At 40.5% G+C, this 24,837-nt stretch overlaps 1 protein-coding gene across 12 annotated transcripts in view; it reads left to right on the forward strand.

Annotated features, from left to right (window-relative positions):
• Macrod2 (mono-ADP ribosylhydrolase 2) overlaps positions 1 to 24,837 on the forward strand; it is a 1,944,357-nt gene that overhangs the window by 1,717,004 nt on the left and 202,516 nt on the right. For all 12 annotated transcript variants that reach the window (XM_031372067.1, XM_031372070.1, XM_031372073.1 and 9 more), the window contains exon 9: positions 14,757 to 14,838. In XM_031372067.1, the coding sequence (XP_031227927.1) occupies positions 14,757 to 14,838 (82 nt within the window). The remainder of the gene's footprint in view (positions 1 to 14,756; positions 14,839 to 24,837) is intronic.

Consider the following 24,837-nt stretch of genomic DNA (forward strand, 5'->3'; position numbering starts at 1 on the left):
TAAGCTGTCAGAAATATTTGATAATAAAACATTGAAAAGCCTTAACAGAATCACCAAAAGTTGTGAGTTCAAAATATAAGTGGAAACCAGCTTTCCTGGAACCTCTTGGTGTAATGACAGAGGGGATCAGAAGCTGGGCAGGAATAGGTGACCTACAGGCTAGAGGAAAGGAAGAAAGCAAAGACAAGTCCTGACATAAAAGGAACCAAGACCAACACTTTTCTCCAAATGGTCCTTCTTCCAGAGAACAAAGTCTGAGACTTATAATTAAAGCCATTCAGAGCCTGTTGGGTTCCATGAAGCAACATTGATTTTTTTTTTCCTACACTCTTCTGTTGATTCCACCAAATGCCAGGTGAAAAAAAGAAAAAAGAAAAAGGGGGGGAAAAAAGCCAGCCGAGTAAAGGAAATGTCTCTTTATGGGAACTTACAGTCGACATGGGGGATGTGTTCGTCTAGGCGCCATTCAAAGCCACAGATACCACATGCAATAACCACGGGAGATAAAGATGCAAGATAACAATGGCGCTGGGAACAAATCCTGCATGCTGAAGGAGATGGAGAATAGCGGACCAGTGAGGGGATAAATGCTGACTGTAGTTGCTCTTTTTATTCCTTTCTGTCTTTTATACACAGCGCACGCTCAGTCATAACAGCCCCGCCCCTTCCCACCACACACCACTACCGGCGGCTGCCATCCGCCTGGGGGAGGGGTGGGGACTGCTGATAGAACCATTTCAGTTTGCCTGCCTTGTCGTCTGAGACTTGAACCTATGGAAAATTACTGGAGGGGGATTGTTCTCTTGAAGTTTGCCTCTTGAACAAAGAGATTCTTTCTTGCAAAAGTGGGAGGGACACCAGACTTGGGGGGGCGGGGAAACAGCTTTTGTCCTGACAAAAAATGTTCTTTTGGAAGATATGTTAATGAGCTTCTCTTTGAACTGTAAATGGCATCTGCTGAGCATGTCTGGTGCTAATGGCAATGGGAAGGCATAATACATAGAGGGCCTTACAGACCCTTGTGGTAAACCTCCCCACCCTTTGAGCCTCTTAAGCAGGCTGCAGAGCATCCTATGACTTAGCCGGGCATTCTCCTGTCTCATCTTGAGCAGTGATTTGTATTTCTCCTAATAATGGCATTTTTTAAGGTCATGATTCCTCAGCTTTACAAAGCATGATTCTCATTGCCAAACCCATAGGCAGCAATGAATGACAATTGTTCCTTGAAATTTTTAATTACTGTGACAAAGAAGGAGTAATTATTAACTTTTGTCTCCGAACCACCTCTGCAGATGTTCTTAATCAAATAAAAGAAAAGAGGAAAGTGTGTTCCAAGAGGCAGGAGTATGAAATATACAATAGGAAGTTGCAGCTGGGTCGGGGGTTGACACGAGCTTCATGAACAATAGTTCTAACATTGGAAGGGTAATTTCATGTCACAGACTGGATGGGGAAGAAGAAATTTGAGTCAAAAGACCTATTCCTGGCAGTGTCTTCTCAATTTGAGGGTACTTAGTGTACCCTGCAAGTGACAGCACAATGCCCTGAGGAGCCCAATACTTTAGTGGAGCTAAGACACTCCCTGGTGGAATTAACTTTTGACAGGCCAGACGCTGAGAGATGGCGTGCACTCTATAAAGTGTTGTCAGGGGTCAAGTCTATCCAAGCAATACCCTGAAAGTGAGATTTGCAGTCGGGAGCTTGGTGGGAATGTAATCTTGATCAACACCTACAGCAGTGGGGAAACATGCAGGAAGCCAGGATGGTACGGTAAGGTAAGGACAGAGAAAGATTCGGGTGACCCCTTAAAGAGTTCTGGAGCTGCCAGAGTGCATTAGTGTTCCAGGAGTGTGTTGCAAATGCCACTGGCTATATATAGTTTAATCTACAGAAAACTCATTTCCTTGTAGTTCAAGGCAGAAGAGAAAGAGTTTGCCATCACAGTCCGTGACTGGAAGATAACCCTCCTCTCCTGGGATTTCCACATCAATTTCCCTCTGTGTTTGTCCAGTTACTTCTCACAATGACAGTTATCACTCTGGAGTACAGTTAAAGACTTCAATTTAACATCTCCTTAAACATCCTCTTTCCAAATACATCAGTGTTCTAAGGGGTTAAGAGTCGGGGTTTTAGGGTGGGAATGAGGGGTGGGGCTCACCATTCTGATTTTACTACAAACTCCAGACTTTCATCCTGTTGAAGTGAGGAGCCTGGGCCTGTCTCTTGCTAGTGGTCTGTCATGGGAAGAAGGTTGACTTCAGGGAAAGAGGGTCAGCATGGGTGAAGTGGTGTTCTCTGACATCCCATTCAGCAGTACCTGTAGCAGAAGTGAAAATAGAAAGATCTGCCTTAGTCCTGATGGGAAAGGGCAGGTGTAGCCAGCACATCATCCATGTGTGAAAAATGCAAGCTACTCTTTTATATCTTTATCATTGATATGTAAATCATTATATATATGTTGGATATGTATATGTGCATTTATAAATGCAGCCTTCAGAGTCTCATTAGTGTTGCTCATATATGTATATGTTTAGGCCTCCAACATAGGATTGGATAACTTATCCCATCAGAGGGGTAATCCCTAAAGAAGACTGTCACTCTCTCAGTAGCAATTAATTGCCTGTAACTGCCAGATAGAGACCATTATAGAAATATACAACTGGTAGCAATACAGAGAGCAACTGACTATTGAGGGCTGTATGATGAAGGCTCAGAGAATATCAGAGAAGATGGTGTAGAAAGTCCAAAAATTCTTTATCTTAACTGACCCCACCCCCACCCAGGCCACACCCACTTCCTTGGTTACAAGGGCAAGAGAAATGAGCTTGCTTTGCCAGAATTTAGAATTGGAGGACCAAAGCCCAGTTATGCGTAGACTTGTTCTCTACGCTGAGCATTTAGAGTAGCTTCAAGGACTACAACAGATGTGACATTTACAAGGGTGTCCATTTTGATCAATATGAGGCCGACCTAGAAATTAACTTTTGTACAAATAACCCTCTAGCTCAAACCAAAATAACTTTAGGCTCTTCAGCTCCATGACCATTTTTTTAAGAGTTGAGGAAAAGTCAAAGGGAATGATTTATCAAAACAAAACAAAGTCTGAATTGTGTTGCCACAGGAATAACAGATGTACTGGGTTCCCCCCCACACACACACACACAATAAAGGATCCTTTTTCATGTATACAGAAACACGCAAAAAGTGGCCTTTAAATGTTTATGGGTAATAAATGCTCTCCTGCTCATCCAAACTGCTCTAGGAATGTGTTCTGAAAACTTCCTTCATTCTGCAATTCAGAGCTTGAGATGCAGATCTCTGCTGTGGCAGGCATGAATGTGAATGTGTTTTTGTACCTTTAAGCAAGACACAGAAGCGAGACAGTAAAACCTAAAGGGACATCAAAACGTTAGGACAAGGACTTCTTCAGGGTCCTGAAACACCTTCCCTGTACAGGAGTTCAAATGGCTGAGGATCATTTCTCTCTTATTTGCTTCCAGAGCCACAGAAAAACAGTTGTGTGCATGGGCACCTACATACAAGCATGCATGTGTATGCGTGTGTGTGTGTGTGTGTGTGTGTGTGTGTGAGAGAGAGAGAGAGAGAGAGAGAGAGAGGGAGGGAGGGAGACTCAAGGACAATTTTATTAGAATTTGAGAGAAAAACAGCAGTACAGACGAGCTGAGACTCTTGGCAGCTTCTAGGGACAGGGAAAAAGAGAAAAGTCATGTCTAAGTAAGAGAAACTGTGAGAAAGCCCTAACTATAGGAGAGAACATACTTAGGAGTGCTCAGCCAGAAACTTCTTCAGTTCGATGGGCTTTGGGGTCCCATGGCAAAAGACTCCACCAAGGATACATACTTAAAATTAGAAATAGATACAGCTTATTAAGAAAGAAAAAGCAGGGAGCTGGAAAGATGGCCCAGTGGTTAGGAGCATTTACTTTTGGAAAGGACTGGCCTTTGGTTCCTAGCACAGATATCTCATGGCTCAAAGCCACTGGAAACTGAAGTCTAGAGGATCTGATGCCATTTTCTGGCCTCTGTGGACATGCATACACACACACACACAAACACACACAAACACACACACACACACACACACACACAACTGGGCAAAACCTCACAAGTATATACATAAATAAAATTAAATCCTAAAAGTAAAGCATCCCCCAAAAGTGGAGAGTGGGGTAGTAGGCTGAGGAAAGAGCCCAAAGGGAATGCAGCCATCCAGTCTTTGACTCTGTGTAGCTTGCTCTTCTGCCGTTTCTGTTTTGTTGGTGCTCTCCATGCATCATATCAGCCATTTTTATAAGTGTTTCTTTTAAGATAGAATGAATTCTTTCAAAATTGGAGATGGGGTACCACTTACTAGAAAGACACCTCTGGTAGGTTCATCTGGCTGGGGTATTATTGTGATCTGGTTTAGAAACACCAATGAAGAAGCTGGTGCAAAGGACCTCTGCTAAGTAACAAAGGCCCCAGATCGGATCATTTCACCCTCAAACTGGGTGCATAGCCAGGTGGTTCTCATTGAACCATATGTTCCTTTTCAATCTGGGTTTAACCGTCAGCTAGGAAGAAAGTCGAGGGGCTCTAAACTAAGGAGTATTTGATATACCTTTTCGGCCTTGAGGAGGGTAAGAGTCAAAAACAGGGCAAAAGAAAAACCCTTGCAGGAAGCTTCAGAGAGCTAATGAGAATGATCCAGTGCTATACCAGCACAGAAATAGGGACCTGTGCCTACAGCTGCAAAGAACTGAATCCACGGTCTGCCAAATGAGCTTCCAGAGCCCAATCTAGCTATAGCCTACCATGTCTCTATTCCATGTCAGAGTTGAGGAAGCTGAGGCTTAGAAAGACTAAGTGGCTTCCTTGGGGTCAAAACAGGGTATAGGTACAAGACAACCTGCCAAATAGGCAATTGGTAACATAGAGTTAGCTTATGTAAGAGGCAGAATTCTAAGGTGGTCCCTAGGATGCTGGTATCCATCCCTACGGATGCATGTTTTGTTCAGATTTCTCTTCCTTAAGGGTGCAAATGGCAAACATAATGATTCAGTAATGCCCTTGATTAAGAAAAGTGATTGTCGCAGCTATGACTAAGGTGTTTAATGAATGACTTAATTAAAGAGAGGTTGTCCTACTGGGCTTGACCTAATTAGGTGGATCCTTTGCTAACTTTGTGTGTGTGTGTGTGTGTGTGTGTGTGTGTGTGTGTACACATACATGCACAGTATGTGCATCAGTGGCAGGGGCCAGCCCCATCAATAGCTGGGTCCTTTAGAGGAGATAAGGAATTTAGCCAGAGAGGAGTGAGTCAGGCACGGGGTTCAGAAGAATCTTGCATCCTGACTGACTGGCAGTCAGAGCGCTTCTTTATGTATGCAGAACTCAGTAGACAAGGATAGACTTTTGTTGTTCTAAAACATAGATCATATCATTCTGTCCCTAGACATGTGTTTAACTTCCTCTTGTTATAAGTTTAGTCATCATTGATAAAGAGTGACAGAGCAGTTATAGTTTGCAATCATTTTCCCTCATCAAGCATATAACCCAACTTTTAAGAACCCAGAGGCATATTTTTCCAAAGCATGACAGCCATGCTCAGGCTGGTAGCTCTTGCAGTTTCAAGGGCACAGAAAAAAATCTCCAAGCCAGCCCGGGCAGATTGTCATGTCCCAGACAGTGTATTATTAACTCTTAATGCTCAAAGTGTATAGTAAGAAGAGGCTTTTAATCTTATCTGCTGCCAACTCCTCTAGCCCACCAAAGCTTGTCTACCTTCTTAAGTTTACTTTGTTCTGATTATCTTGTTCCTAAGTATAGTGGCAAATGGTCTAAAAGTATCGTGGAGTCAAAGCCTCATTAGGAGAACTCTGATGTCCTTATTTGAACCACAATCTCAAGGAAGGACAACCTTTCTTAAGGAAGACCATCAAGTAGGCCAGATGAGGGTATCTCCCTAAATGTGGAAAGGGTAAATGTTCAGGCATCTCCTAGGGAAGCATAGAAGCAGCAGTTCTGGGAGATGGCATAAATGTTTCATAAGAAAATTCCCATCAATCCAGTATCCCCAAGTTGTACAAATATTAAAAGCCCCACAAGCATGCAACAGGTGGAGATCAAGACCAAAAGTGGACGACCTCACAGCAGCAATTGCATCACTCAGCTCAGTTTGCTAGATCTTTGTCAAGCAGCTGTGCTGGCTTAATGACTTTCTCTGTTCCCATTAGCTATGGCTGGACCACACCACTGTGCCTGTAGAGATAAAGGGCAACTCTGCCTTATTAGTTCACTTCTACCTTTACATGTGCTCCAGGTATCAATCTTAGGTTGTCAGACTTGTGCAACAAGAGCTATCTCTCCACCCCATCCTAACCAGATGGGGTTCTAAACAGGACGCTAGAGTTTGGAGGATATTTGAGGAATATCCTGGAGACATTCTTGCTAGCCCAGGAGGAAGAAAGCACCCATGTCCATATCCATGGGTAGCAATTACAGGTAGCAGCCTCTGAGGGCCAACAGCCATCTCTGGTCAATAACATTAAAAGTGAAGAAGAGACTTCTGCTGTCAGCTAGGAAAGGTGGGTTTGGAGGCAAATCCTTAGCCTCAGGTGAGGAGTTCAATGCACATAACAACCTTGACTGTGACTTCTGAGAATCTGGCCAGAGGACTCAGCTAGGATGGGCTTGGATTTCCTGTGTGCTTAGAATAGGTAAGAGAGTAAGTACTCTTGTTTGAAGCCTTTGCTTTTATGGTGATTTATTGTTGTTTTTTTTTGTTTTTTTTTTTTTTAATTTGGAACATTCTTGTTTTATTAGATATTTTCTTTATTTATATGTCAAATGATACCCCCTTTCCTGGTTTCATTTGAAAATGAAAAGAAAAAAAGAAAAAAAAATTAAAAAAAAACCCTGTTCCCTCCCCCACATTGCCCCTGCACACCAACCCACCCTCTCCCTCTTCTTGGCCCTGGCATCCCCCTATACTGGGGCATAGAACCTTCATAGGACCAAGGGCCTCTCCTCCCATTGATGACCACAACTTGGCCATCCTCTACTATATATATGCAGCTGGAGCTATGAGTCCTACCATGTATACTCTTTGGTTGGTGGTTTAGTCCCTGAGAGCTCTGAGGGTACTAGTTAGTTCATATTGTTGTTCGTCCTAAGGGGCTGCAAACCCTTCAGCTCCTTGGGTCCTTTCTCTGGCTCCTTCACTAGGGACCCTGTACTCAGTCCAATGGATGGCTATGAGCCTCTACTTCTGTATTAGTCGGGTATATCAGAGCCTCTCAGGAGACAGCTATATCAGACTCCTGTCAGCCAACATTTGTTGGAATCCACAATAGTGTCTGGGTTTGGTGACTGAATATGGGAAAGATTCCCAGGTGGCACAGTCTCTGGATTGTCCTTCCTTCAGTCTCTGCTCTATACTTTGTCTCTGCAACTCCTTGCATGGGTATTTTGTTCCCCCTTTTAAGAAGGAATGAAGTATCCACACTTTGGTCTTCCTTCTTCTTGAATTTCTTGTGGTTTGTACATTGTATTATCAGTATTCCAAGCTTCATGGTGATTTGTTATACTGCATCTGAAAACTAGTATGTGTAAGGAGAAAGGGGGAAAGAGTGATCATTGCTTCCCTTAGTGTGAGAAGAGGGACTATGATCCAAGCAGCTCAGCTTTCTGCTTTGCTTTCTCACTTAACCTACAGTGGTCTTAGCCTCTCATTTATCTTTGGCTTATTAAGAACATCAAAGAACCTCCAGACATCCCAATCCTACACCCTCTTGGAATCTGTCTTTGCTCAAACTTGGTAAATTCTGAAGTTTATATCACTTATTATCAGAACATACTATTTTGAAACCTTCATGCTTGGCAGCCTGTGTGGACAAGGCTGGCACTTTGACTTAAAGAAGGCAACACTCACCCCCGTCCACTGTCCATCTGGTGGCACTTAGATAAGGTAACCCTCAGTTATACCAGCATTTATATACTCAGAAACTCTCTGAATGTCACTGGGCAAGCCACTTACATTGATCAGAACTCGTTCATTCTCCCAATCTTGCTGAATACCAGCTAATCTTGTCTGTGTCAGCTGTCCTGTGACTGTTGGTGTGAAAAATGGAGGTCAGCTCCAGATACTCCCAGCATGCTTCCCTGTGTAACCTCCTCAACAACAGTAGATGTGATACTGAAAAAGATTAATAGGACTTATGTCATCATGTTTATGGGGCATGAACCACCCCCACTGTGGATTAATGGGTATCTTGGTGAAAGAAATATATCTTTACTCCTCCATGCCTTGATGGGTGAGCAGCAGTTGGCATCAGTGGAAATATATGGAGAGATTGCCTTTCAAAGGTCGGCCTTTAAAGGACTTTTTTGACCTCTAAGTCAATGAAAATAGATTTTTGATTGTTGACCAAGACATCTGCAGCATAGACTTTCAACCTTAAAAAAAAAATCTTATTGAAGTGTAGCTTGCACATAGTTCCTGAGTACACAAGTTGATAATATTTTTACAAACTGGACAGTGTGTCTAGGGAATCAGCATCCAAATTAAAACAGCAGAAGGATGCTAGTCGTTCTGTACCATGCCATCCAGCAGCACACAACCTGGAATAATTGGTATGACAACTTCTAATAGCACAGCTGGTTTAATCTACTTCTAAACCCCCTTGGATCTCATAAAATGGAATTGTCTAATATAGCCTGCTTTTAATGAGTTTTAAACAGCATTGTGCCACTTACCTGTATTTTATATATGCCTGTAAACTTTTTTATTTACATTGGTTTGTAATATTCCATCGTGACATCGTACTCATGTGTTTATACATTTATGGCCATTTAAGCAGTTCCCACATTGGAGATATTAAAATAGTAATGGTGAACATTCTGTTGTGCTGCTTCTGGTGAATGTATCAGCTGAGTATACACCTAGGATTTAATGGTGTGTGTGTATATTTACCTAATTTAGTATATGCTATTGTCAAAAACTTTTCAAAGTGTTTGTGCTCATTTTTATTCCTCAAAGCTGCTTGTGAAAGGCCTTGCTAACATACATATTCACCAATATGTGATATTATATTTTCATTTTAAAGAGCCATCATGTTTTAATCCCTGCTAGTATATTACTGTTGCTATTGTGAACCCAAGGAGTAGCCTGTGTTAAAAGCCTAGCACTGAGCTACATGGGACTCAATATCACAAGAGAAGATGACACTGCCCTCTTCCACCACAAGTCACTCTAAGGCTTTCTGGAAAATGTAAGAGGGAATGTCTTCTTGTTATTTTTTTGTTTACTATCTTTTTTTTCCAAAATATATCTGGTACATACCCTTATCTTGGTCAACTGTGTTTGCTGAGTCATGAAACTTGCAAATACATATGAAGCTACACATTGTAGGTGAGGACCTATGCCATGAACTAGTAAAACAATATGGCCCTCTGCTATGAACTCATGAGACAAAGATAAGTGTCACCTGGTTCTTTGTACAATGCTTATTTACAGTATCATGAAGACTAGGTCAAGTGGTAAATTCCAGAACAGGTCAGTCATTGCCTTTTGTGCTTTTGACTGTAGATCACATGGGATTTACTGATCAATTATTAATACAAAGTAAGTAATTTTAAACATGTGAAATTAGTTACAGAAGAGTAGATGCACACGTTAGGAAGTTCACCAAAAAGACCTACCAGGATAGGGCACACAGACATTCATTTGAAGGAAATAATTAGGAATTAAATCTCCTTGACAGGTTACACATCTCTGAAAATGAACATTGTTATTTTTTTTGAGCTTCGCTGAGTTTCTCCTGGAGATATAATGCTCACTGAACTGATACAAAGCCTGTATCAATTGGAGTTTAACCAGAGAAGCACAATTCTGTAAGTTGTATAGGAAGTAAAGATTTTTCCTTTATAAACTAACAGCATCATATCCAATTCTGACAGAGTGGGAAATGTGTGTCCTGAGGGGAATGCTTCTAGGTCAGAAGAGAGGTCCTACCTGAGGCTTGTATTAGTATGGTACATGGTCCAGAAATGTTTTATTGTAAAAGCTGAATACAAAATGGGAGAGAATCAAGACATCCTGGAAGCCATGATGAAAAGTGAGAGTGACATATGGACTTACATGCCCTATGGCTTTGATACCCCAACTGCAAGATCCTGCAAAATGATTCAGGATGCATCTGTGTGAAGCTCAAGATTCACAGAACCCATGACAGAGACTAGTAGAAGCAGTGGAAGCCTCCAGTTGTTGCCTCACCAAACACTCTTCAAGAACCCAGCACAGCCTGTGTGGAGCTCTAGACACACCTCTGTGGTGAAAGCTGTGGTTGTCCTTCTGTCCTACAAATCCCAAGGAACTGTCCCCATAGGCAGCTCCAACCAAGAACCATTCGCGGAAGTGTAGGTCTATCTGGTTTATTGAATTCACACAGTACAAAACAGCTATGAAATAGACACAGGACATGACAACCTTCAGTCCTTTCATGTTATGGGTAGAAAACTGAGGCCCATAGAGATGATGGTCCATCCATTATCCCATATCTATGGCCAGGCCTAGAAACTCAATGGCATGGGTTTCCCTCAGAGTAGTATCAAAGAAAAATTTCAGGATTTGAAGTTAGGAACACTGAAGTTTTATCACTAATTAGTTTTCTGACATTATGAAAAGGCCACTCAATTTCTGAACTCTTGTTTCATAGATAGGGAGTGGTGGAAGGCAAGTCACTATAGCAGATGAATAAATGAGTGGTCTCTCAAGAGCCATCATTTGATGAAACTGTCCAGTGGCTTTAAGAAAAAAAAAGTGATGCCATGCTGAGTTGGGAAAAGTTCTCTTAAATTCATCCAGGATTAGAATGGACTATGCAAGACTATGGCTCTGCAGGAGCCAGCCTTCCAGTCTCTCAGCCATGCAGCAGTTAAACTTCCTGTGTCCTTCTTCTCCCCTTCTGCACAGATGTACCAAAGAGCTGTAAAAGCAAAGACTCAAGAAAAGTGGTGCCAGGAGAAGCTGGGAAGATGGCATATCTATAGTTACATATTTCTATGTCTTTGCTTATGAATTTGTAATGAGTGTCTAGCAGGAGTGGCTCTTCTCTGCTCCATGTGCATCAGCTGGCTCAAATGCCTGGAGCTGAATTCATGGAAAGGCCACCCCCCTCCAGCTGGATCTGTGGCCAGAATAGCTACATGTGGGTTCCCCACATGCTCTCGCTGCTTCTAAAAGACATGGAGGTTGTATATGAGATGTATCGTCGCAAGAGTACTAGACAGAATAGAAATGGCTTCCTCTTACTCAAAAAAAAATCACTTAACATCAATTCTTCATGGCCACAAGCCGCCCAGACATAAGAGATGCAAGTTTAGACCCTACTCCTCAGTGAGAAGAATTGCACCATCTCCTACTATAAAGAGAACCATGGGATGAAGAATTATCAGTAGTGGAATGACTTTTAAAACAGAGTTTATCAATTAAGTGGGCCCTTATCCAATAGCACCCCAGAGAATATGTATGTGTACAAGGGTATACAAATATGTAATCAGTATCTAGTGAATAAAAGTAATGCTTACATTCAATTTTCTGTCAGGCTGTTTTCAGTGTTAGGCCTATGAGTAAGGACAGTTAGCTAGAGCATTCAATTACTTTAAAATTAAAGTGCTTCATCTTCACCATTTGTTTTCTGGTGGAAAATGAACAGAGCTGATGAATTTTGGACTATTCCCATGGTCAGCGAGCCTAATGTGCTTAATAATCTAATAAAGTAGATTATTATCCCTTGCAATATTTGAATTGTCTGAATATGGACTGAACAGTATTTGAAGTTACTAGTAGAAAATAGCCTTGCTACTAAAAGAGGTCCCAGCATGGGAACACACATACTCACTCATGATCACTCACATGTTTGCACACACACATAAGGGACACGAAAGATAAAAACATCACCCGATTTGCTGTTCTTTTTTTTTTAAAGATTTATTTTATTTATTTTATGTGTATGAGTACACTGTAGCTGTACAGATGGCCGTGAGCCATCATGTGGCTAATGGGAATTGAATTCAAGACCTCTCCTCGTTCCAGCCTCGCTTGCTCTGGCCCGCTCGCTCCAGTGTAATATACTGTAGCTGTCTTCAGACGCACCAGAAGAGGGCGTCAGATCTCATTAAGGATGGTTGTGAGCCACCATGTGGTTGCTGGGATTTGAACTCAGGACCTTCGGAAGAGCAGTCAGTGTTCTTACCTGCTGAGCCATCTCTCCAGCCCCGATTTGCTGTTCTTAAGTATAGAAAAATGTGACAGGACACAAGATTGTTTGACTCAATCACATTAGGATTCCTGTAAGTCAAAATTTCTTGGTTTTAAGCGCTTACCACAACTAGGTGATTTAGAACCAATATGACCATGTGAAGCGTAAAGGAAGAACAATCAACGCTCATAGGCACACAAGAATAACTACGGGTTCAGGAAACTCCAAGTGGTTCAGCACAGCAGAAAACTGAGTCTGACTGCGGGAACAATGTAGACTCATATCAATTTTAGGCTCTCTAATGATGAAGTGCTTCAAACGTAAGAAAAATAGAGAAAATGATTTGTTTACATACACACCCCCACAGTTAACAGCTCCCAGCTGTGTCATATTGTCTTAAATCTCATTACTTTCTAATCAATAAATTATTAATGGGCCAAATCTTGTCCCTTTGCAGAAATGACTGCCCTGTTAACACCATGCTTGCTACTCCCCTGTTTCCATATGTTAGGACGGATAGAAATAAGACAGTGTCGGTGCAGGTCTCCTGACAGCAGCATTTCACAGGCTGGGCAGACTGCCTTGCTGCTGGCCACCATTCAGAGAGCCGGAGGAGGTTTTTGTAGAGTGGGCATGGATGCAAGGCCAAAAAGAAGTTTAATCCATAGTGGAGCAGGTGCCTTACTGAATCATTCCACTGAGGAACCAAGTTATGTGGCAGCTTCTGGTTGGTTGAGTTCAAGGGTTGGTTGGTTGGTTTTTCGTTTTGTTTTCCCTGTTCATCTTTGTGTTGCTTATAAAAGAACCCAAAGCCACTTAACCCAATGTCCTCTCAACTGGTTATTTGAATAGTACTCACGGACAGGTCCCTACAGCATTGTATCTTTATGTTTTTAAAATGATGAAGAGGCAGTTTTATAGAGTCTGCCTTTCAGCAACACATTTCTGTCATTCAGCATTATGGTGTTTGGCTTCAGCCACTGGATATAAACATGTCGTAAGGAGTGTGGGCATGCAAAAACTTATCTCTCTCTCTTTTTCAGCGAGAATTATAGTTCACCTGAAAAAAAAAATGATTCGATACGGAATCTATACTTTTTGTGTCTATAGGAAGTACTAATGATATAGAGATAGGACTAGGCATCTGACTCAAACGTGGAAACAGGGAAAAAGAAATCTACTCATTTGAACCCTGTCTTTCTATTTTTATGGTCAGAGTCTGAGCTTGTTTGTTTTGTAATGGAGTTCCTAAGGCAACTGCAGGGTAGCTTGTTCCTTCAGGGATGGAATCTCAGTGACAGGCTGGAGGCAGTTGAGCCTTGATGAATATAGATTAGGAAGACAAGGCTCTGGAAGTTTGTATCTCATGTCATCTCACAATGCCACGTGACCCAGCTGCCTTGCCTCGCACACTAAAGCTTCTTAGCTACCGGAAGCTGTGATGGCGAGTGGCAGGATCCCTTCTGCAGTGGGGAAAGGGGGAAGTGTTAGGTGACTGACATCTATTTGTGTTCTTTGTTGTCCCACTTCATCCTCACCCCGTGTCCCCCTGAATCCCACAAGAGATGCTTTGCTGTTTTACTCAACTATCATTTGAACCCTGATAGAGTGGTTTTAAACTTTATTTCCCATTGTTAAAGAAAGATAATAAAGGGGTGTTTATGTTCCAGACACAAAATTGAGTTTCTGAGTTAGTCTGAGATATAGGTGAGCTACTGTATGTAGTTCATTTCTCCTCTTTCTTTGACACATTATGCTTGCCTATTTCAAAGAAACCATGTGTGCCAATGCTCTCTCAAAACAGATAGAAAGGTTGTGCATACATCTTACTTCTGTGGTGACACTTACCCAACAATACCTGCCAAATCAAATGTTCATTGACCTTGTGTTACCGTCAACTAGCATTTTATTTCTGCTGCTTTTTGTGGGGAGGGAGAGGGGTATGTTAGGCTAAAAGTGAAAGGCTTTGTGTAAATTAAACTCATTGATGCTTTTTTAGGCCACATTCAAAGATTACAGATTGGATGACTGTATTTGTCTAACATGATTAGGACAGAGTGCTCTTTGTTACTCAGTTACTTTGTTACTGGCATACTTTACTGTCACTCGTCTGTCTGTCTCTTTTCAGGCTATTTTGGAGACCATAAAGTCTAGGTATCCTGTCAGAACCTTGAAATTATTTACAGCTTGCTGCAACATAGCTTGCTGTCATTTATTATGTCTTATTTATGTGGCATCTTTCCACTGAAGCACACATTGCCTTCACTATAAACAGAACATGCACACTCAGGTGCACACTCACATATAACTCACATACAAGTACCCACACACACACACCTTTAAATATCACCTTGTCCTATGATACAATTATGACTTCATCACCAAAAATCTGTACAAAGCTTTCACACTTGTCTTTATGTGTTTTAAAAACTCTGCTTTGAGTAAGCATTTGCCATATTTCCTTCCACTTCAAGTGTTTATTATTTGCCTCTAGGTGGATCGAATCATCTTCTGTGTCTTCCTAGAAGTTGATTTCAAAATCTACAAAAAGAAAATGAACGAGTTTTTCCCTGTTGGTGAGTAAACCCATTTGTTCTCTTTGAAATCAAGGTATAGAAGGGACAGGACCTCCTTTCCCTGGCGCTCCATCCGATGGACATTCTCAGAGTTATTCTGTGATTCCCTTGTTTGTGGTCAACCTACAAACTAGTGTCATAGTTTCCATTAACTGCAGAAAGTAATAAGGATTCTGGGCCCTTAATTCTCCACCCTATGAGGTCATTGTGTTATCTGAGGTAAGTCAGCACATCAACTGAGGACTGGACCAATTGGTTCCTAGAGGGCACTCCTCTTGTCCCAAATTGCTTAATCTTGTTCTCCCTCCACCTATAAGGCAACAAGGCTGCATGCACACAGCAATTAACTCTTTGGTTGAAAATTGTAGGAAACCCATTTATATTTGTAGTCAGAATTCAGACTTTCCGGTATTTCATCCTCATTCTACCCAATTCTCTCTCCTTGAAGTGCAGCGATTGCACGGTCCTTTCTAGGGCAATCTGAGAGCGGCCAGTCATTCACCTCCCTTCACACTTTACAATGCCAAAGAGGCCCGGGGCTTGCTAAAGAACCTTGAGTAATGGATTTAGGATTGAACGTGCCATTAGTTGGTAATTTGAATATTTTTCCCATCCTCCCTCTTAGAGCCTGTTAGGCTGTGGCTTGTTTAATGCCTTGTTACTTTTATGGTCATGGTGCCTGGAGTGCTTTCTTTAGCCATGTTAAGAATTGCTTGTAGGAAATTTCAAGCTTCTGTGGGCAGTGTTAGTGGCTGAGTTTTGGATAGTTTGCTCTTTTTTTTTTCTTTCCTTTTCTTTTTTTGGTTTCCATCTCCATTTGAGGAGGTTTTTCTGGCAATGAGCAGTGACTATCGTGGGTAAGAAGGAGAGAATAAAGGGTATTGGTACACATTCTTCTAAAGCAGACCTTCACAGCCATGTAAGAAATAGCATGCCCCACCCACAGTTGCAGGAGGACTTGGATAGCTGGATCAGGTAGTGGTTTAAAATAAAAACAAAGACAATGTCACCTGTCTGCAGATGCTCTAGATAGACCAAGTTCTTCAGTCCTTACCCTAATGTTACAATTGACAAATCTGATAAAAAATTCACTTAGGCCCAGAAAGTATTTCCTTTACTAAAACATGAAACAAATTCCTTGGACTCCCCTCTGATAGAGGCTTATTGTGGCTCTAATCTCCCCACTTTTTCTTCTCCTTTCTCTGCCCTTTTTACATTTGTATGCATCAGTATCTCAATACTTTATAGCACAAGGCACTAATTCCTACTTAATAAGCAGTTGCCAAGATGAGATCAGTTTAATAAATGCTTCTCCCCATATCCTGGGAACTTCTTTTCTGTTTCAATCTTCTCTTTTTGTGTTTTCTCCTGAATTTTGTTAGGACTGAATGAACTCAGTGGTGATTATATTTCTGACTATTCTTTAAAAAAATTGTTCATTATGAAAAAATTATAAAGTTTGTGGTCTATGTAATGTAAATATTCTCATGCCTGCTGAGTACCAGCTTATGAGCTAACTTTAGATTCTTCAAGATGTTTAGAAATAATTATACCATAGTCACTTTAATGTCTCATCAGTCTGAAGATATCTACGAAAGTGAGACAGACTTAGGGGTCTAAAGTTTATTAATAATTGTGCAAATAAATTATCATTTGAAACATTGCTGCTTTCCATGAATCCAAAAATCCATCTCAGTATTTCTGCAAGTAAAATAATAATAAAATCACTCTCAATTTCACATTAATATTTCAAAGCACACTATGTTCATGAAATTATTTCTATTACATGATGTTTTAGAGTTTTACTGGTGAGAGCAGACACTATAACCAAAGCAACTCTGATAAGGACAACATTTCACTGGGGCTGGCTTACAGGGTCAGAGTTTCAGTCCATTACCATCAAGGCAGAGGAGCATGGCAGTATCCAGGCAGGCATGGTACAGGAGGATTTGAGAGTTCTACATCTTCATATGAAGGCTGCTAGAAGGATGGCTTCCAGGCAGCTAGGACAAGGGTCTTAAAGTCCATGCCCACAGTGACACACCTACTCCAACAAGGTTAAACCTCCCAATAGTGCCACTCCCTGGGCCAAGCATATACAAACCATCACACATGATTATATAGTAAGTACACTTCAAAATAAATATCAAAATCTTAAACAATCCCAGGATGTTTATACAATGTTGTAGCATCAGACACTTATAAATTCTAAGTTTAAAACATGAAATAAAGACTATAACTAATGTGATATGTGACTGCAGATATATGTTATCTGCCATTAATTTGAATTTATGCTTCATTCATAACCATACCATCTTTGATTAGAATTTTTTTTTCTAGCTTGCCATATATATTTCCCAGACTGGAGTTTTTACCTTTCCCAACACAAAGATAATAATAGTTCACAAAAATCATATTCATATGAAAACAAACTGCTTGGAAGTAATTTGATCTCAAGATTAGATAGTCCACAGCCAGAAATCTGAAACAAAAAGCAGAAGAAACCAATGCAAGTTAAAGTCAGAAGCGGCACACTGAACAAGCAGCATTCATAGCCTCCATTCTTACTGAATGTTTAGAACCAAAACCCTACTGTCAATTTCCCTGCATTCCAATTAAATTAGAAAACAGAAATTGGCAATAATAATAATAATAATAATAACAATAACAATAATAATAATTTTTTCATAGTTTGGCCAAGATGACCTGGGTTGGCGGTAAAAACGTACAACTTCCTTCTCTTTGTGCCTGGGGCCATCTTACACTCTATAGAAAGCCCTGAGACAGAGGTTAGAACCATGTCAATTTAATTATGAGGCAGGCTATTCTGTCTTATACTGGAGGAAGGGGGGCTGGACACCAGGTTGTCTCTATTCTCTCTGATCTACACCAAGGGAAATGGGGTCTCAACGATCGCTTTGTACCTTTTCTTTGGAAGTCAACTTTGAGTTCCAACCCCTGTATGTCTTTGAAAATAAATAAATAAATAAGTAAATGCACAGTCTGATAGCCAATGAGGGAAGATACAAGTGTCTCTTCCTAGACCAGTGGTTCTCAATCTGTGGGTCATAACCCTTTTGGAGGTCAAACCACCCTCATAGTGGTTGCATATAAGTTATCCTTTATATCAGATACTTACATTGTGATTTGCATCAGGAGCAAAATTACAAAGTAACAATGAAATAATTTTATGGATGGGGTCACCACAACATGAGGAACTGTTCTAAAGGGCACATGATCAGGAAGGTGGAGAATCACTGACCCAGACTATCTTCCCCCCAGGCCAGGGCTTCGGCACAGGATCAAAGTTATGATATTCACTATAGGAACAATGTAGGGAATCTTTTTTCAATGATACACCATTCCTTTACATGGTCTCATCAGTTAATTCTCTTGATAAATTTCTGAAAACATAGCTACCATATTAATTCTGTATTGTGATTTTTATTGCAATGGTTTCATTTAAGGTATTCTCAAGGTTTTTCTGTCTTGAATTATGTATTTATTTGTTCTCCATGTGTAAGTGCACACACACACACATGGAGGTCAAAGAACAACTTTCAGGAGTCAATTCTTTCTTTCTACCACATGGATCCAAGCAGGGATTATACGCAGGTCATCAGATTTGGCTGCAAGCACCTTTACCCATCACATCTTCTCAGTTTGTCAGCATTGAGAGGGGCCCTAAGCCAAGACAACCTCTGTGTATATGGTACAGTACAGCAGGGAATGAAATAAAAGTATAAGGGACAATAGAAATATGCTATGCTGTGCTCAAGAGCAGAAGGGTTGTGGATACAGAGAAAGACGCTAGGATAGCCGGACTCTCAGGGAGCAGATAGGTGGTATCTTAGAGTTATCTTTGTTGTGATGAAACACTAGGACCAAAAGTTACTTGGAGAGGAAGGGTCTTACTTGGCTTACATATCCCAAATCATTGTTCATTAAGGGAGGCCAAAGCAGGAGCTCAAAACTGATCAGGATCCTGATGGGACACACTGATGCAGAGCCCATGAGGGGCAGGTTGCTGCTTCCTGACTTGCTCATCATGGTTTGCTCAGCTTGCTTTTTTATAGAACCCAGGTGTACCAATCAAGGGGTACCCACAGCTACAGTGCTCTGAGCCCTCCCCCACTGATCACTAATTAAGAAAATATCACACAGGCTTTGCTTTCAGCCTGGTCTTCTGGAGGCATTTTCTCAATTAAGGTCCCTTCCTCTCCAACGACCGTGGGGTGGGAGAGGTAAAGAGGAGGTAGGACTAAGCTTTTCTTGGGGTCTCTTGGGCTTTCTCAAGTGATTGCTGGATTTGCTCTTTTGAGGGAGCATTCATGAAAGAGAAAATCATTTATGGACTTTGTTGTGGACCATTAAGTTTGACCTGGACCAGCAGCTATGGGATGTATTTGGTGTGGGGTCAGTAGGATAAGGGACAATGAAACAAATAGCAAACACCCACATTGAGGTATGGGTTTTACATAAGCCAAAGGTGATGACACACAATGGTATTTCAGACAGCTCATGGCAAGCCTGAAAATGGCTAGCAAATCACTTTCTATATTTTATAACCTGACACTCTAATTTTTAGTTCTAGAAAATGAACCATCCTTGAATAAACTGTGGCATACAGCTGGGAGGCAGCAATATATTTCAAGCTGAGACCAGCATCTGTCATTTTCCAAGTGATAATAGGCAAGTCCTCTCTGCAGCATAGTCTGTCTGTGGTCTCGTGACAGGATATGTTCAGACTACAAAAGCCCCATCCTTAAATGGCTTGTTGCCCATTGCTTCTAAAGCCACCGTGCTTCTCATCCAATATCTATAAGTGCACTCATGGAAACGTTCCTAATGAGTCAGGCTGGTATTTCATCAGCAGTCTCAAACTTCACCTGTCTCTAGATAACTGGGCAATGTGAAAGGTGAGAAGCAATGAGGAAATGAAAGTTCTCACAGGCTGACAAAGGAGAAGATACATCATCTGCAGAAATGAGGTATCCTAGAGTGAATTGTTTGACCAACAGGGTGTGTTTTATCACCTTGGTAGAGTCTAGAAGTTGAAGATCAGGATGTTGGCATGGGGTGGCATGTTCTGAGGCCTCCTGGACATGTTCATGGTCATATACTCCTGTCTTCATATGGTCTTCCCTCTGAGTGGCTTGTGATCTGTCTTTCTCCTTGTATAAGGAAACTGGTCACATTAGAAAAGGACCCCACTCTAGTGACATCACTTTACTTAATTCTGCTTTTAAAGCTCTAAATCCAAAAATAAACTGAATTTACCAGTACCTCATTCAAAGGTACAGGGTATGAGGAGTTTAATCAAATGTTAGAGGAGACATAACTGAGCCCATGACTGTGTCTATCAGAGAAATGTAAGGAAATTGCAAAGAAGAGAACTCAGCAAAGATTTCCATAACAATTTGAGTTCATGCTGTGAGGTGAAGCACAGTTGACTTTTTCCTTCCAGAGGTATTATTTGGAAGCAGAATATGGCAGCTTTATGGAATTATCATACACTTCAGTTGCAAATAATTTATAGTTACAGTGCACTGTTATATGGCCTAAAGCAAATAATCATTCTGTGACTCAGCTCAGAATCTCTTTGTTCTTTATATGAAAGGTTCATATTTTAAAATGTGTAGACTTTATCGTGTATACTTTCCAATAACTCCAGAGAGGAAAGAAGAAAGTTTCTGGTGGAGAAATGGAAGTCAAATTTTGTCAAGTGCAAATCTTACTAAAGAACTTAAGGTTGCTAATTTTTCTTATATAACAATACATAATTGAAATTTTTATAACCTTGTCAATGAGTTCTGATGTTTGGAGCTTGAGATCCACCCCAGATACCCTGAGTTAGGAATGGTTTACATTCATTAACGGAAGTGATTTCCAGCCACGCATGAATTTTGTCCTACAGGGGCATCTTGAGATATTTTTGTCTTTCATAAATGTGAGAGAAAAAAGACTAATATTGACTGATGCGGAGAGCTTTCACATAATCTTAAACCTACAGTGTGTAGGGTAGCTCCCTGGAACAGCATACACAGTCCAGATGTGCCATGGCTTAACAGCTCTGCCTGCTGTAATTGCAATTCTTCCCATTCAGAATGCTGAGCATCTTCACCTTTGCATTGGTTTCATTTCAGAGGGGACTGCCTGCTGATGCCTTTCTCAGGCTCCTTTGTCTAGCTGGATTAAATTCTTTACATTTGCTGTAACCCACACCCATAGTTCTTAGGTTTGAGGATGCACAGGTGGTAAGAACACTTGGAACATGGTCGTAGCAAGGCATCAAGTATGATAGCTGTGTGCTGATGGTTGTCCGGGATTCAAGGCAAACTGTCTATGAGTAGGGGGTTTGTTGGAGCAAAGTTCATGATGGGTGTGAACTGGAACAGGGAAGAAAAGTCTAGTGTTTTATAAACAACAGAGAGGGCAAGTGGCCTGAGGAGTGGAAAAAAAAAAAAAAAAAGGTGAAGCCAAGCAGGAAGATTGTTTCCAGTTTGTGAATATCTGAAAGGCATGTGTTCACGAATATTTGATCACAATGTAAATCCTGAGATGTACTGAAAAATGCTCTTTCTAGTTTTCATTTAACCCTTTAATACCTCTGGCTGGAATACACACATGCTTGTAGTACACACCTTTAATCTCAAGCAATGAAGAAAAGATTAGTTTGTAGAAGGAAGCACCCATGTTTGAAAATGATGTCTACTTGAATAGCAGACAAAGTGACGAATTGGAGAGAAGAAACTGACAATAAGATATGCCCAACTCTCACAAGAAGAGAGAGGAAAGAGAAGCTACTTGTGGCACAGAGAGTGGACGGAGGCAGTTTTACTGGAATAGTTATGGAGAAAAGTTAAGGTTGAAAAGGGAGTACAAGCTACATGTGGTGAAAACAAAATAAGTCAGAGAATGTGAAGGAGCCAGAATAGAACATACTGACAGAGTTAGTTGGAGGCCAAGCAGAACAGCTCAGGAGAGGCTGAGAGAGAAGCCAGATTGAATCAGTCAGCTTGGAGAAGAGTCTGACCCAAAACAGTTGAGTTGAACGAGCCTGTTAGAGTTCAAGAAGAATAAGGGTAAGCTTATTCAGCAGCAAGTCTAAGAGGAGGAGAACATTCTAAATGTAGACAAGATGTAGAGTCTAGAAGCTTCCAGATCTAGGCCTAGGTTAACAGACAGAGTCAGTGAGCCTCGGAGACAAAAATTATTACACTAAAAAGTTACTTTTACATGTATGTGCACAATCTTCTCAAAATTAGCAACTAGGTCTAAACATTTTTCAGTTAAGAAGAAACGTAATAGATTTTATGTAGACAGTTCCCATCTATCTTTGTTCAACATTTTGACTTTATGCAGGTTAAAAAAAAAAAGCCACACATTTAATAGAAACTTTACTTCACATTTTTAATTCTGATGCTGTCCTCCTTACCATGCCAAGCAATGACGGCAAGCATCAATAGCTGATCAGCTCTGCCGTGCTGAGGGGACATGACTGATGCTCCAGAGTGAACTATGTGGTGTAGCCCGGATGTCTAGTAGGTTAGATTTGTTAAATGCATTTTGTCTAGAAATTCTTCCAATTTGCAATGAGTCTACCAGACTGTAACCCATCCTAAAAAGAGAAACACCTATATACAACAGGAATTAAGCTGCAACTCCTCTAAGCCCAGGACTCAGGACAATGAGGCAGGAGTATCACAAGCCTGAGGCAAGCCTGGATCGTGTAAGACCCACTCTAAAACAAACAACAAAAGGTTTAATTTTGTCCTTGACTTGAAAGCTAGCCTTCTGACATCAGTCCACTGTCACAGGTACAACACCTGTCTTCATAGCGATAGCAGCAGACAGAAGCCGTAAAACCTCAGGATAGGAGGCAAAGTCACTCACCTCAAGCCTTCTTACTGTTCAACGCTTCTCCCCATAGTAATCCCGAATTTACTTTTCTGTTCCCAATAAGTAGCATCCCTCCAGTTACATAGGGTCTTCACCTGTCCTCTTTCCTTCTGTTCAACTTTCCAAGCACAACAATGATATGCGTCCGCCATGAGCCAGTAAGGCCTTCTTTCTTTTTCCTTGACAATCTACTGTTTGGAAGACAGAGACTTGAATGCAGCATTGATGTCAGGGTAGCAGTTTCAGAGAAACATAATGAAGGTCTAGTGACCATTTCCAGGGAGACAAGCATCTGTGGCATATGGGGAAAAGCTGTTGGGCTTGTCACCCACAGAAATAGCTGGTACAATCTCAGATCTGTGGCTTCGTGCATGTGGTTTAACTTTCTGGCTTTCAGACTTGCCAAATGCAAGCATGAATAAGGCAAAGGCCAATATAAGGAAATCATTGTAAACAGTTACTCAGACAGGTATCTAGGCTGAGGATCACATATTTTAAAATATGTGCTTTATATATTTGTTTGCATCTTGATGAAAAATATAAAATACATAGTTTAACTTTTGTGACCATTGTTCTAAGAAGATACACCTTCTTAACACAAAAAACATACATATTTTTATTTAGAGAGCATACAAGAAAAAAAGAAAATACATACTCATTCCTAATCTATAATCCAGAGAGCAATCATTTGTTGTTATGTATCCTCCTGGTGTTTAGAAATAGAAAATGTATACAACCAGAAAGTCTGGTTTACTCCCTCCTTCCTGTCACTCAACACAGAAAATGAGTATTTTTTCTTGTCATCATATATTCTTCAATTATTTTATTTTAATGGACCCAAAGTGAACTCAAAGCCTTGTCTCTAACATGGGACTATTTTTGCAACCCATTTTGTATTTGCAACTTAAGGGAACCATCTTTATGGGTAAATACTCACACCCTATCTTATTTTCAATACTTTTAAAAAAGTGAAATTGCACTTTCAAAATGTATTCAAAACCAAGACACTTTTGCTAGGAATTCTCAAATCATTTACTATGTTTGCAGTCCTGTAGATAAATGCCATGTATTACACAATTGCACAGATTTCCATTTCTACAAACAAAACTATAATCAGCCATGCCTACTGTTACACAACCTACTTCACATTCCCATGAGCAGCCAATGAGAACTCTCATTCCTCCTGCTTTTCTCAGTGGAGCATAGTCTTGTGTTTTGATGTTATCATTTTTCTATATTAAATAAGGTAATTAGTGGGAAACTACATTTTTATTATCCATATGACTTATTCATTCTTTCAGTTACTTATTTCCAATTTTCTTCTGTGTATGTGCCTGTGTACATGGGCATGCACATACATGCATGCATGTGTGTGTTTATACATGCACATACTATGGAAGATGCATGAAGTTCAGAGGGCAACTTTGTGGAGTTAGCTTTTTCTTCTTATCTTCACATAGGTTGCAGAGACCAAACATAGGCTGTGTGAAAAGTACTTTTACCTACAGAGCCATCACTCCAGTTTTGGACTTCCAATTTTCTTGTACAAAAGCACTGATTATATCCTATATATATTTTTATTGGCATTACCTCCTACATTTGTTGGACTACAAGTTGTCTTTGTATATTAAGGACCTCAATTCTTTTAAATATATGCTGCAAATAATTTTGTAGTTCAGCATTGTTTTTGTTATATTATGTTTTTATTGCCAAAATAATGGGAAAGGATTTTTTAAAATAAAAATTATAGGAAAAAAAGAAAGATTGGAGGTCTTTTACTACTTAAAAAATAATGGATTCAGCAACTAAAACCTCAAAGATGATTGTGATAGACTTTTAAGAGACTGGCTAAATTCTAGTAGAATTGTTCCTAATATGACTCTTGAGATATTCTCTCTGACAGTACCATCTGCTCCTGAATTTCCAGGCATATTAGGAAGGAAAAGAAGACTCCCCACCTTAAAAATGCTGCCTATATTATCTTAAAGCCCACTTGTTATATGTTACGTTATATTGAAAACAGAAAATAAAGGTTCAGCTCAATTTGCAATCAGTGGACTTAAGATATTTCTCTGGGATTTTTAGATGAAGCCATTA

This window comes from Mastomys coucha, unplaced genomic scaffold (assembly GCF_008632895.1).
Source record: "Mastomys coucha isolate ucsf_1 unplaced genomic scaffold, UCSF_Mcou_1 pScaffold15, whole genome shotgun sequence".
Lineage (NCBI taxonomy): Eukaryota > Metazoa > Chordata > Mammalia > Rodentia > Muridae > Mastomys > Mastomys coucha.